This window comes from Neoarius graeffei, chromosome 1 (assembly GCF_027579695.1).
Source record: "Neoarius graeffei isolate fNeoGra1 chromosome 1, fNeoGra1.pri, whole genome shotgun sequence".
Classification (NCBI taxonomy): domain Eukaryota; kingdom Metazoa; phylum Chordata; class Actinopteri; order Siluriformes; family Ariidae; genus Neoarius; species Neoarius graeffei.
The window spans coordinates 42863380-42875932 of NC_083569.1; the positions used below are offsets into that span (position 1 = coordinate 42863380).

At 42.2% G+C, this 12553-nt stretch overlaps 1 protein-coding gene across 2 annotated transcripts in view; it reads left to right on the forward strand.

Annotated features, from left to right (window-relative positions):
• Nucleotides 1–12553, forward strand: part of yes1 (YES proto-oncogene 1, Src family tyrosine kinase) — a 144958-nt gene that overhangs the window by 98403 nt on the left and 34002 nt on the right. For both annotated transcript variants that reach the window (XM_060932142.1, XM_060932132.1), the window contains 2 exons: nt 4260–4363; nt 6356–6505. In XM_060932142.1, coding sequence (XP_060788125.1) covers nt 4260–4363; nt 6356–6505 — 254 coding nt within the window. The remainder of the gene's footprint in view (nt 1–4259; nt 4364–6355; nt 6506–12553) is intronic.

Consider the following 12553-nt stretch of genomic DNA (forward strand, 5'->3'; position numbering starts at 1 on the left):
TGTAACAAAAAAAAAATAATAATAATAATAATTAAATTAAAAAATGCAAGTTTATTTAGTGTTAATGTCTGATTTTGATATCTGTCTTGTTGGTGATTTCTCTCATGAAACGACATCCACAAAATATCTGCAGATGAACTTAATTTGCAGTGTTATTACAAAACATGCCCAGAAGCGCAGCGCCGCGCCCCCCTCCTCTCCTCTCCTCTCCTCTCCTCTTTTTTTCCGCTCCGGAGCCGCTCATCCTCTGCGCTCCGGGACCTTCCACTTTACAAATTAAGCACTGCCTACAAATAAGTGTTCAAAACAAGAGGAGCATGTATTTGTCTCTTAAATCCAGGCCGTTCCCTGTAATCTGTAACAACGGTTGGAGAAAGTAATGGCAACTAGTGAGTGCACAAACCATAGAAGGTAAACTGTACACAGCGCCAGGGCAGTGTGATGGTATGTCTACTTTTAGATTGTGTTAGCTTATCAATGAACACACTCGTCACTCGACGAGTTTCACGTCTTTACGACAGATACTTAAATGTGTGTTAGGTATTATTGTTGCAGTCTAAGCAGTCATTGTAGCAGCTAGATGAGCGAGAACCGAAAGGGTCTGTGCCATAAACCGTTATTTCTGTACAGCGTTGCTAATGTGTCGTTACTGTTGTTTCTCCCTCTGCTCGCCCTGTAAATGCCCTACGTCGCTGGATAGCGAAGGTGTTTTCTGCATCTCGCTCCTTTTTCTTGTATGTTCTCCGTTTGTCGCCTTCCTCGCATTCAAACCAATTCGAGCCGAAGTCCGCTACATGTCCAAAATGGTGGTCGCGTTTACGAAGGTCACGTGACTGAAAAGGGTCTATAGAGTCACAAAGTATAACTGTGAAACCAGGAAATTCGTTGCAGTTTTAACACGAAGTCTGTTTTATTGAAGTTATAAACTTCATTGATGGAAACTTGAGAGCAAAACTGTTCATGACAACTGCAGTCCTCGGACATAAATGTATTACTGTAAGTGTCCAGAGCGTCTTCCGAATGTGACTTTCAACTGTCCATATGGGGCCGTCCTACAGTACATAGGAGTGATGTGATGAGACTCCAGCCAGACATAGGGCATCAGGATGGATCAGGCAGGTCCGAGGAGCAGAAGAGGTCAGCATCTCGATCTCAGGATCAACGTGTAACTCAGAGAGACAGAGTGGAGGGGTGAACAGGTTGTTCAGTATGCCCAGTATCCTCTGAATAAGTAGGAACAGTATACATTTTGCACCGAGTGCAAGCAGGGACTCCGGCAAACCTAACTACGACAGCATAACTAAAAGGGGAGAGCCAGAAGGTAGCACAGGCATGAGGGAGCCCCGGGACGTAAAGCAGCAGCCACTACACCGTCAACAAACTCGAGTGAGCAAGTGAGTGGGGGGCCGACTGTATCCGTACATCCCAGTTTACCAAAACACACTATGCCTGAGGACCCTCCAGATCTACTCCTCCTTCACCTAATAAAATTAACAAAAGGCTTGACTAAACGGATATGTTTTTAGCCTAGACTTCAACACTGAGACTGTGTTTGAGTCCTGAACACTATTTGGAAGGCTGTTCTTTGTAAGGCTTTGTAAGAAAAGGCTCTGCCCCCTGTTGTAGCCTTCACTATATGAGGTACCAGCAGATAGCCTGCACCTTTGGAATAGGAGTGGCGTCCCCCATCCAACCTTAGCTACAGAAAGGCAAGTTGCCCGAGGAGACTTGCAATAATAAAATATATTTGAAGAATCTAAAATAAAAAAAAATAAGTTTAAATACGCTTTTGTTTCCTACATAATTCCACACATGTTCCATGTGTTATTTCATAGTTTTGATGTCTTCAGTTTTGTTCTACAGTGTAGAAAACGGTCAAAATCCAGAAAAACCTATGAATGAGTAGGGGTGTCCAAACTTTTGACCAGTACTGTGTATATAAAGACTTTATTAAGAATTCTTAAAATGATTTCTGTGCTCAGCGGTTTACAGCTTTGTGAAATTGCCCCTTCTCACTGTTAATTTTGCACTTTTGTTTTCTGTAGCCGTAAGTAAACTTCATTCTGTAAATGTAATTTGCAGGTGTAATTGGGAGGTTGGAGGCTCTAGCAATTTAGCTAACTGTGTTAACCCAGTCTGCTGCCAGCAAAAAGGAAAAACTGTAGTGTGTTGGCTGGTGTGCCATCTATCATGCGTTCTAAGAGAGAATATTTGATGGAACTGTTATTATACTGCCGCTCCAAAGGAGGGGCGGCATACTGGTTTACCTCTGTCCGTCCATCCGAAACACACTTTTTTTTTTTTTTTTTTTTTTTCTCTCTCCGCAACCACAAATCATAGCCACTTGGTAGCAAACTTCAGCTTTGGGTTCTATAGACCCTTTTCACTCACGTGACCTTCGTAAATGCGACCGCCATTTTGGACATGAAGAAATAACGGTTTATGGCACAGACCCTTTCGGTTCTCGCTCATCTAGCTGCTCCAATGACTGCTTAGACTGCAACAATAATACCTAACACACATTTAAGTATCCGTCGTAAAGACGTGAAACTCGTCGAGTGACGAGTGTGTTCATTGATAAGATAACACAATCTAAAAGTAGACATACCATCACACTGCCCTGGCGCTGTGTACAGTTTACCTTCTATGGTTTGTGCACTCACTATTTGCCATTACTTTCTCCAACCCAGTGTTCGAACTATGCCGATATTTTCGGGGGGTCCCTTTTTTTCCCTTGGGGGGGGGGTGCTTGCGCTTGTCTGAGCGCAGATCTCCAAACACATGAGAAGCCTATCTTACGCACATATCATGCGGACTCCACACACGCATCGCGTCTGAAGTCATAACTCATCAGGGGAAATCGTGTTGGCATTGGCATGTTCAAAAAACAACCTCGCGTCAACAATGATACCACACTCAAGAAAAAAAAAAAACAGTCAGGCTACTCAACACATCTGATCCACAGCAGCACCAAAGCATCACTGGAAATCATGTCAACAACCAATCTTCCATTTCAACACGCGTCAACAAACAAATGGCACCACAAACATGAACGAATCAGTCAGGCTACCGATTCCAAACCCACAGCAGACGAATAATTAAATGCATCTTACCTTAAAGCAGAATCGACCACAAAGGAAGTGTGTTGGCACTGTTGGCACACTTCCTTTCTACTAGTTTGTCCCCCCAACCTGGCAGCAGCAGTCGTTGTCATATCGGTTTATTTTATCTTTGATGTAAACACAACACTTCGGATATGCAAATGCTTCCCGTCACACACGATTGCTATGTCAATAAACATCATTTTGCCAATGTTTTAGAGACCATCCATCTTCTCCGTCGGTCAGCATCTGTCGGGATCCGATAAAATGATAAATCTTGCCTTGTGTGTTGATGGTTACTACATCCAGGTGCACAACAATATAATGACATGATGGAAGTCTTGCTGAAAGTAAAAACTTTCTTTGATGGCTATATTCCTTTGGATGCTTCGCCGTCGTTCCTCGTTGTTGGCTGTGGTAGACTACTGGTAGTTCATGTCCAAAATGGCGGCCGCGTTTGTCGTGACGTCACGTGGGAAGGGTCCATACCGTGCATACCGTTTTCAGGTCTGTCACACATCGACTTTCTGTTTACTGACTGAATGTACTAACGAAACATAGGGTGGCTTTGCAAAATTTTCGTAACACTTTTCTCAGCAATTATAAATCACAACTGCTTGATATTTGGTACCGAGCTTCAGCTTGGGGTTCTGTACCGTGTATACGGTTTCAGGTCTGTCGCACATCAACCTCCTGCTTATCGACTCAGTGTATTTACAAAACATGTAGGGTGGATTTTGAAGGCGTTTCAAGAAGGTAAAATGCTGTTTCAAAATGACAGTTTACCAGGATGCTATTTGAAATCCCTGGGGAGAATACTGCTCTTGTTTCAGGGTTAATTACTTGTTGATGTCAACATTCATAATAAGTGTCCTATTCCTTCGATTGCTTGCATTCTGATATAAGCAAGAGCGGGGGGGGGATATGTAAGTGAGCAGTAGCGCACAGTTGATCTTGTTTCATAGTTTTGATGTCTTCAGTATTCTATAATGTAGAAAATGGTCAGAATACAGAAAAGTCTATGAATGAATAGGTGTCCAGACTTTTGACTGGTACTGTATATTTAATTGTTCTGTAAGTTCTGAAGAGTTCAACATTGCATCTGTTGTAGTAGGTTTCATTCCTTGAATTAAAAAAATATATATATTTTTTAAACAGATGGTACTTTGGGAAAATGGGACGCAAAGATGCTGAGCGACTGTTACTGGTTCCCGGAAACCAGCGAGGGACGTTCTTGGTCAGGGAGAGCGAGACAACGAAAGGTGAGACTCCTTTGTGTCCTCATTTTTAACTTTGGCACATGATACTGTAAAGATGTAACATCAGAGTGGCATTAAATTGAAATTTGAAATTGAAATCTTTATTTCGAACATGTGAACAGTAGAATCCAAACAAAACCAAACAAACTTAACCATAGAAAAAAGAAAAGAAAAAAATGTCTGTGTATACAGTGCTGAGCGTAAATGAGTGCACCCCCTTTGAAAAGTAACATTTTAAACAATATCTCAATGAACACAAACAATTTCCAAAATGTTGACAAGACAAAGTTTAATATAACATCTGTTTAACTTATAACGGGAAAGTAAGGTTAATAATCTAACTTGGATTACACATTTTTTCAGTTTTACTCAAATTAGGATGGTGCAAAAATGAGTACACCCCACAACAAAAACTACTACATCTAGTACTTTGTATGGCCTCCATGATTTTTAATGACAGCACCAAGACTTCTAGGCATGGAACGAACAAGTTGGCGACATTTTGCAACATCAATCTTTTTCCATTCTTCAACAATGACCTCTTTTAGTGACTGGATGCTGGATGGAGAGTGATGCTCAACTTGTCTCTTCAGAATTCCCCATAGGTGTTCGATTGGGTTCAGATCAGGAGACGTACTTGGCCACTGAATCACTTTCACCCTGTTCTTCTTCAGAAATCCAACAGTGGCCTTAGATGTGTGTTTAGTCATGTTGGAAAAGTGCACGACGACCAAGGGCATGGAGTGATGGTAGCATCTTCTCTTTCAGTATAGAGCAATACGTCTGTGAATTCATGATGCCATCAATGAAATGCAGCTCCCCGACACCAGCAGCACTCATGCAGCCCCACATAAGGACACTGCCACCACCATGTTTCACTGTAGGCACCATGCATTTTTCTTTGGATTCCTCACCTTTGCGACGCCATACAGTTTTGAAGCCATCAGTTCCAAAAACATTTATCTTGGTCTCATCACTCCAGAGTATAGAGTCCCAGTAGTCTTCATCTTTGTCAGCATGGGCCCTGGCAAACTCTAGGCGGGCTTTTCTGTGCCTGGGCTTTAGGAGAGGCTTCTTTCGTGGACGGCATCCACGCATGCCATTCCTCTGCAGTGTACGCCGTATTGTGCCACGGGAAATAGTCACCCCAGTTTGGCTTTCTATTTCTTTAGATAACTGCAGTGAACTTGCATGCTGATTTTCTTCAGCCCTTCTTATCAGAAGATGCTCCTGTCGAGGTGTTAACTTCCGTGGATGACCTGGACGTCTCTGTGAGATGGTTGCAGTTCCAGCTTTAAATTTTTGTACCACTTTTGCGACAGTATTCTGACTGATAAGTAAAGCTTTGCTGATCTTCTTGTAGCCTTCACCTTTGTGGTGGAAAGAAATTATTTTCTTTGGGGAATTCTGAAGAGACAAGTTGAGCATCGCTCTCCATCCAGCATCCAGTCACTAAAAGAGGTCATTGTTGAAGAATGGAAAAAAGATTGATGTTGCAAAATGTCGCCAACTTGTTCATTCCACGCCTAGAAGACTTGGTGCTGTCATTAAAAATCATGGAGGCCATACAAAGTACTAGATGTAGTAGTTTTTGTTGTGGGGTGTACTCATTTTTGCACCACCCTAATTTGAGTAAAACTGAAAAATGTGTAATCTAAGTTAGATTATTAACCTTACTTTCCCGTTATAAGTTAAACAGATGTGATATTAAACTTGTCAACATTTTGGAAATTGTGTTCATTGAGAGATTGTTTAAAATTTTACTTTTCAAAGGGGGTGCACTCATTTACGCTCAGCACTGTGTATAAAAAACAACTAATTTTACTACTAATAATAATAATTAAAATGAACTTAAACGTGTTCGAAAAGGAGTAGGAAGAAGTAAAAACTTAACTCCTACCCCCACTCTCTAACTGGCATTAGCATGATGTGTGTGTGTGGTGTGTAAAAATTTGTGGATAAGAATGTGTGTGAAATTCTTTTTCTTTTTGATAGGAGCCTACTCTCTCTCCATACGTGACTGGGATGATATGAAAGGTGACAATGTGAAGCACTACAAAATCCGCAAGCTTGATAACGGTGGCTACTACATCACTACAAGAGCCCAGTTTGAGACACTGCAGAAACTTGTCAAACACTACACAGGTACGCCGTCACCACACAATCGCCATCTAAAGTCCTTTCCCGCACCATATGGTGGCGCCGATCTCCATTTCTGTAGCCCTCGGCCTCTCACACAGCTAGGGTTACAGGAGCCCATGACTTACATGGGTTACAGTGGGGGCTAGTCCTCTGATAACCGCGAGAGTTTGACTCCCCACTCGCATCTGTATTGCAGTGTGCCTTGCCAGATGGCAGTAGGTACCATTTTTATGATGGTCTTTGGTATGACCTGACCGCGAGTAGATCTTGCGACCTCCCAATCGAGAGGCGGATACACTAACCACTAGGCCAACTCGTGGTACACAATCACCTTAGCAGTTCAACATGAAGTACAAGTTTGTATATACAATATTTATATTGTGCAGGTTATCATTACTATTCCTCAAAAAACAAATATATTGGTGATTTAAAAAAAAAAAAAATCTCTCTCTGTTGCCCAAAGTCAGTATGACCCATGAAGAGTATAGCCATCACTTATGCTGTGTTCACACTTATACCGGTACGAAAGTGGTATAACTGTATCGATACAAAGTATACCGGTACAGTTTAGTGCATCTGTCCACACTAGCGAGAAATGTTTGCGGTTTTCTTTCACGGTAGTTGAAATGCGCGTGCGCGAAATGTTTCCGTGGTTACCGAGTAACTTCCTTCCGAGAATCAGGGATGGGAATTTTCCGCGGAATTCCGCGGATTTTATCAACCCAGGGGTCATTTTTGTGAATCGTCTAAATCCGAGGAGAAAATATTTAGGGGGGGTTAGGTATGTGTTGACCCGGTCAACCATCGGGAACAAAGCTCTGTTTGCATCGGCAGTTCAGAACGTACACTGTATTTGATTGGCCGTTGAGAGAGAAATATCGCGATTTGACCAATGGTAAACGAGCATAGATAGGAAAGGCCAAAATGTCACATGTAAGCTTCGTTCTGATTGGTTCTTCGCATTTCTCTTTCTTACTCATTCAACATGGCGCTCCACGAGGCCGGAGATTGAGGATGTAACAGCGAATAAGAGCTTCAAAATGGTGAAAATTATCACAAAAGAAAACGAATCGCTTATTCAGATTAGCTGCTAAAAGGAAAAAAACATCTCTGCAATGAAGCATTCCTAGAAAAAGAACAAGTACTTTTGTAAATATGTTGAAAACTTAGAGTAGCGTTGCTAGTTATATGTGATTGTGACTTTGGGAGCTGAGAGAACTGTTCAACAGGGAAATTGTGTTTCTGTTGAGACAAGTTCACTGCAAAAGAGGTAACTGCATTCTTTAATAAAGTAACTGAAACATTTACAGGATTATGTCAAATATTCTGTCTTTGTGTTTAATTTATATTCATCATTCCTTTCATTCTAGCATGAAGTTAATTCTTTTTAGCTGAGCATTATTGAGACTATTTTTGTTTATTAGTGTCCAAAACTCAAGCTTCTTTGGACTGAAAATATTATTCAACTGAGCAATCTGAGACCATTTCTAGTGGTCTAAAATGTATAAAACTCATTAGCTTCCGGGGGCCTTCGGCCCCCTGGACCCCCGACCAGGCTCCGCCCTGGACCTGGCTGGGGGCCAGTGGCCCCCAGACCCCTGATTAAATTTTCAGCTGAAAATACAATTTCTCATTCTCATCCCTGGAGAATATATGGCATCCGTTATTCCGTGATCTCGAGAAAACAAAACAATTATTCAGTGATCTCAGCTGGATCACTGTATCTCCGTCGGTAGAGACGAAGCCGGGCCAGTCTTCTGCGGAGGTGCCGCGGACTAATTTTGAAATTATCCCTTATTAAAAGACTTAATGCAATCTCTCCCTGTGTCAACCCCTGATCACAATATTGCCTTATTAGGTGATCGATTATTCCAGACATTCTAATGACCAAAGTTGCGTCTATACAGAATGAGAAATAGCCCCAAAGTCAGCATATCGCAAGTCTCTTGGCGCACCTGAATGAACCATTTCTCAGCTGTTTACTCGCAATCATGAAATAATTTTGTTTTCTCGAGATCTCGAATTAGTTGTGTTGTTTTCTCGAGATCCTGAATTAATTATGTCGTTATCTCGGGATAACAAGGTGAATAAAAAAAAAAAAGGATTATATGAAGGGCCTCTCTCAGCTTCCGTACGGATGAAACAACGTGTGTGCGCTTTTTGTTGTCAGTGTACAGTCTGTATTTCTGGTGGTCATTTATTCAGTGGAATCGTATAAAACGCGCGAGGCAGTTGAGAAAGAAACAAACGAATCTCCGTTCTTCACTATTTTATTCAGCGAAGACATCGATTGAGGTGTGAGACTTTGCGCATGCACATTATATTTGTATCGATACAGAGCCGCTTCATCTGTCCACACTACAGCGACGCGCTACAGTACCGATACTGTACCGGTACGAAACCCATACATTTGTGGGTTTCGTACCGATACAGTTATACCGCTACAGTACCGGTATAGTTGCTAGTGTGGACAGGTGTTTCGGTACGAAAGTAGTTTCGTATCGGTACAAAATCCCTAGTGTGGACAGGGTATTAATAGTGAACAGAATATGAACATTAAAACCTTCCTCACTTTCCTTAGACATGTACACTTGACATAGTCCACTTTTCTGCAAGGTGATATTTCATCTCGTGCTTTAAATTTCTGTAAATAACACAATTCTCATTTTATGTGTAGCTTCAACTTTTTATCCCCCCGGCATATAATGCGGGGGGATATAGCTGTCAGTCTGTCTGTAAACGTTTTGATTTCCAGAGCATAACTCAAAAACTATTAGGATTTTTTTTTCTTTTTCACGAAGCCTGACAGTTAAATGACTAGAGGAGTTGTGCCTTTTGACATTCTGGGATTTCTGTGATTTTTATTTTTTTTTCCCGTATTTCCATGTGAGAAGTGAAACAGCAGTGAGGTGTGCAGTTGGAACGACTGAATGGTTCAAGGTGAAGGTGGGACTTCATCTGCTTTGAGTCCTTTCTTGTTTGCCATAGTGATGGATAGCTTGACGGACGAAGTGAGGCAGGAGTCACCATGGTACATGATGTTTGCGGATGATATTGTGATATTTGGTGAAAGTAGAAAGGAGGCTGAGCTGGGTTTGGAGAGATGGAGGTATGCATTGGAACGAAGAGGAATGAAGGTGAGCAGGAGCAAAACAGAATACATGTGCATCAATGAGAACAGGGATGAGAGTGTAGTGAAGATGCAAGGAGGAGACGTAAAGAAAGTTGGTGAATTCAAGTACCTGGGGACAACTGTGTAGGAAAATGGGGGCTGCGATAGTGAGGTGAGAAAGAGAGTGCAGGCAGGGTGGAGCAGTTGGAGAAGGAGTTCGGGAGTCATTTGTGATAGGAAAGTCCCAGCAAAAGTGAAAGGTAAGATGTATAAGACAGTAGTGAGGCCAGCTGTGATGTATGGGTTGGAGACCGGACCCTTAACGAAGAGACAGGAGGCAAAGTTGGAGGTGGCGGAGTTGAGGATGTTAAGGTTTGCGATGGGAGGTTGGACAGGATAAGGAACGAGCACATCAGAGGGACAGCACATGTGGAGAGCTTGGGAATGAAGCTAAGAGAGATGAGACTGAGATGGTCTGGGAACATCCTGAGAAGAGATGCAGAGCGTGTTGGAAGGAGAATGTTGAGGATGGAGCTGCCCAGGCACACGAAAACGAGGAAGGCCAAAGAGGAGATACATGGATGTGGTGAGAGGACATGAAAGTGGCAGGTGTGGTAGAGAAGGATGCAGAAGACAGGGAGCAATGGAGACGAAACATCCACTGTGGCGACCCCTAATCGGGAGCAGCCAAAAGATGATTTCCATGGCAACCAATTCAACTTCAGAAAATTTGGAGTGGGGTTTCATGTGGGGGGCGGGGGGATACATCATCTCCTGATGACTCTTGTTGGTTATGGTTTCTTGCTCATGTGGGTTTCGAATAGTTTCTATGGTTTCCGCCCATTGCCCAGAAATGCTAGTTGGTGCATTGCCCTTGTTAAAATTGCCTCTAGGTGTGAATGAGTATAGACATGTGTCCATGGGGCCATGTGATGGACTGGCATCCTATCCAGGGTGTATTCCTGCTCCACACTTATTGTGCCTGGGATATGCTCTGGTTCCACTGACCAGGATAATGTTATTGAAAATTGGTGGATGGATGAATGAAATGTTGCTTGTTTGACCCCAACTATTATTCTGATGCCAGTAAGCCCAGAATTTGTTTAACTAATGAAATTTCTCTATTTTGTTGATTGCTGCAAGATGTTTTTGTTGTTCTGAAGATGTGTGCGCATGTACTAGGTGGGTTGTTCCAGCGCCTCAGTATTCTTGGTCAGGGTTTTTAGTGTTTGATGCGGCCTGCTCCATCCATTAAGAACAGAGATTGTCACGGGTATTAAGTGCAAGACACGTGGACCTGTCCCGCTGAGCTGTGATCAGAAGTTGCTGTAGCAAGCAAAACAGAATATTGGAACGTGAGAAACAGTTTGGAGTCCGGATTAAATAGTGGAGTCGAGAAGTTTGAGACCACTAGTTAAAATGTTTCATTTTCGCATTCTTTGTTAATTTTAATAAAAAGGTTTTTTATTACAAATATCAGCAGTAACTTGAGTGAAAAGTAGAATCTTAGAAATATGTACATGGATTATCAGAAAGTATTTGGTATGTTCCAGTTTTGTTTTAATGACCGTGTGCACTCGATCTCTCTCTCTCACACACACGCCACAAATTAGTGTAAAACCTAATGATCCATGTTGGATCCATCAGCGTGTCGTCTGAACACGTGCTTCAATGGAAGGAATGACTCGTGGAACATCTAAGCTTTTGTACAAAGTACTTAACATGGTTAGTGTCGCAAATTTGCTTAAATTTATTCGATATTTCTAATTAAATAATATTGGCTGGCTTTGAGTGGTATATCAGATATATTCCATTCAGCTAGCATATTGAACGAGTCGAAGACGAATAGCTGAATGGAATATATCTGATATACTATGAAAAAAGCCATTTTTTATTATTATCTCATCTCATTATCTCTAGCCGCTTTATCCTGTTCTACAGGGTCGCAGGCAAGCTGGAGCCTATCCCAGCTGACTACGGGCGAAAGGCGGGGTACACCCTGGACAAGTCGCCAGGTCATCACAGGGCTGACACATAGACACAGACAACCATTCACACTCACATTCACACCTACGGTCAATTTAGAGTCACCAGTTAACCTAACCTGCATGTCTTTGGACTGTGGGGGAAACCGGAGCACCCGGAGGAAACCCACGCGGACACGGGGAGAACATGCAAACTCCACACAGAAAGGCCGTCGCCAGCCACGGGGCTCGAACCCGGACCTTCTTGCTGTGAGGCGACAGCGCTAACCACTACACCACCGTGCTGCCCCTTTATTATTATTATTAGTAGTAGTAGTAGTAGTAGTAGTATTATAATACACATTCAATGGAACAATTATAGATTTTACAGAAAGTTGAGAACGGGGGTGACTTACCAATATTGAATGCTGATTCTGATTGAATGTAATTCCGTGTTCTGTCAATCCAATGTACAAAGTCAAAGTTGTAACGATAAAAATGGTACAAGTCCAAAAAGCTTGAACAACTTAACTTAGATACAAGCTATATCCAGGTTGACAGTTCAAGTTCAGTTACTTTTGGTCATAGTTAATTGTTACACTGCAGTTCTTCAAAACAAAAGGGCTTCACTGAGTGAAGTGCACGAGTGAAGTCCTCTTGTAAAAGTCTCCGTCACTTTTCCTCATCTCCAAGTAGAACTTTGTTTCCACTATTGCTCTCTTTTCCAGTTTTTTGATGTCTGTCCGTATGTTTTTCTCTTGTAAATATGTGTGAATATCCAGTGAAGTTTTGGTAGCCTTTCAGGTGTTCAGCGCATCTTTAGTTTGTTTATTTATTTAGTGCTTAATCCGAGCACGGAATTAACTCCGTCTTCTCTCTCTCTCCCAGCCGACAAAGAAATGATTTGTGCGCATACGCAGCAGAAGTTTTGTCATTGGATCTTCGCATGAGCTCCGAAATGTGACGTCGAGTTGT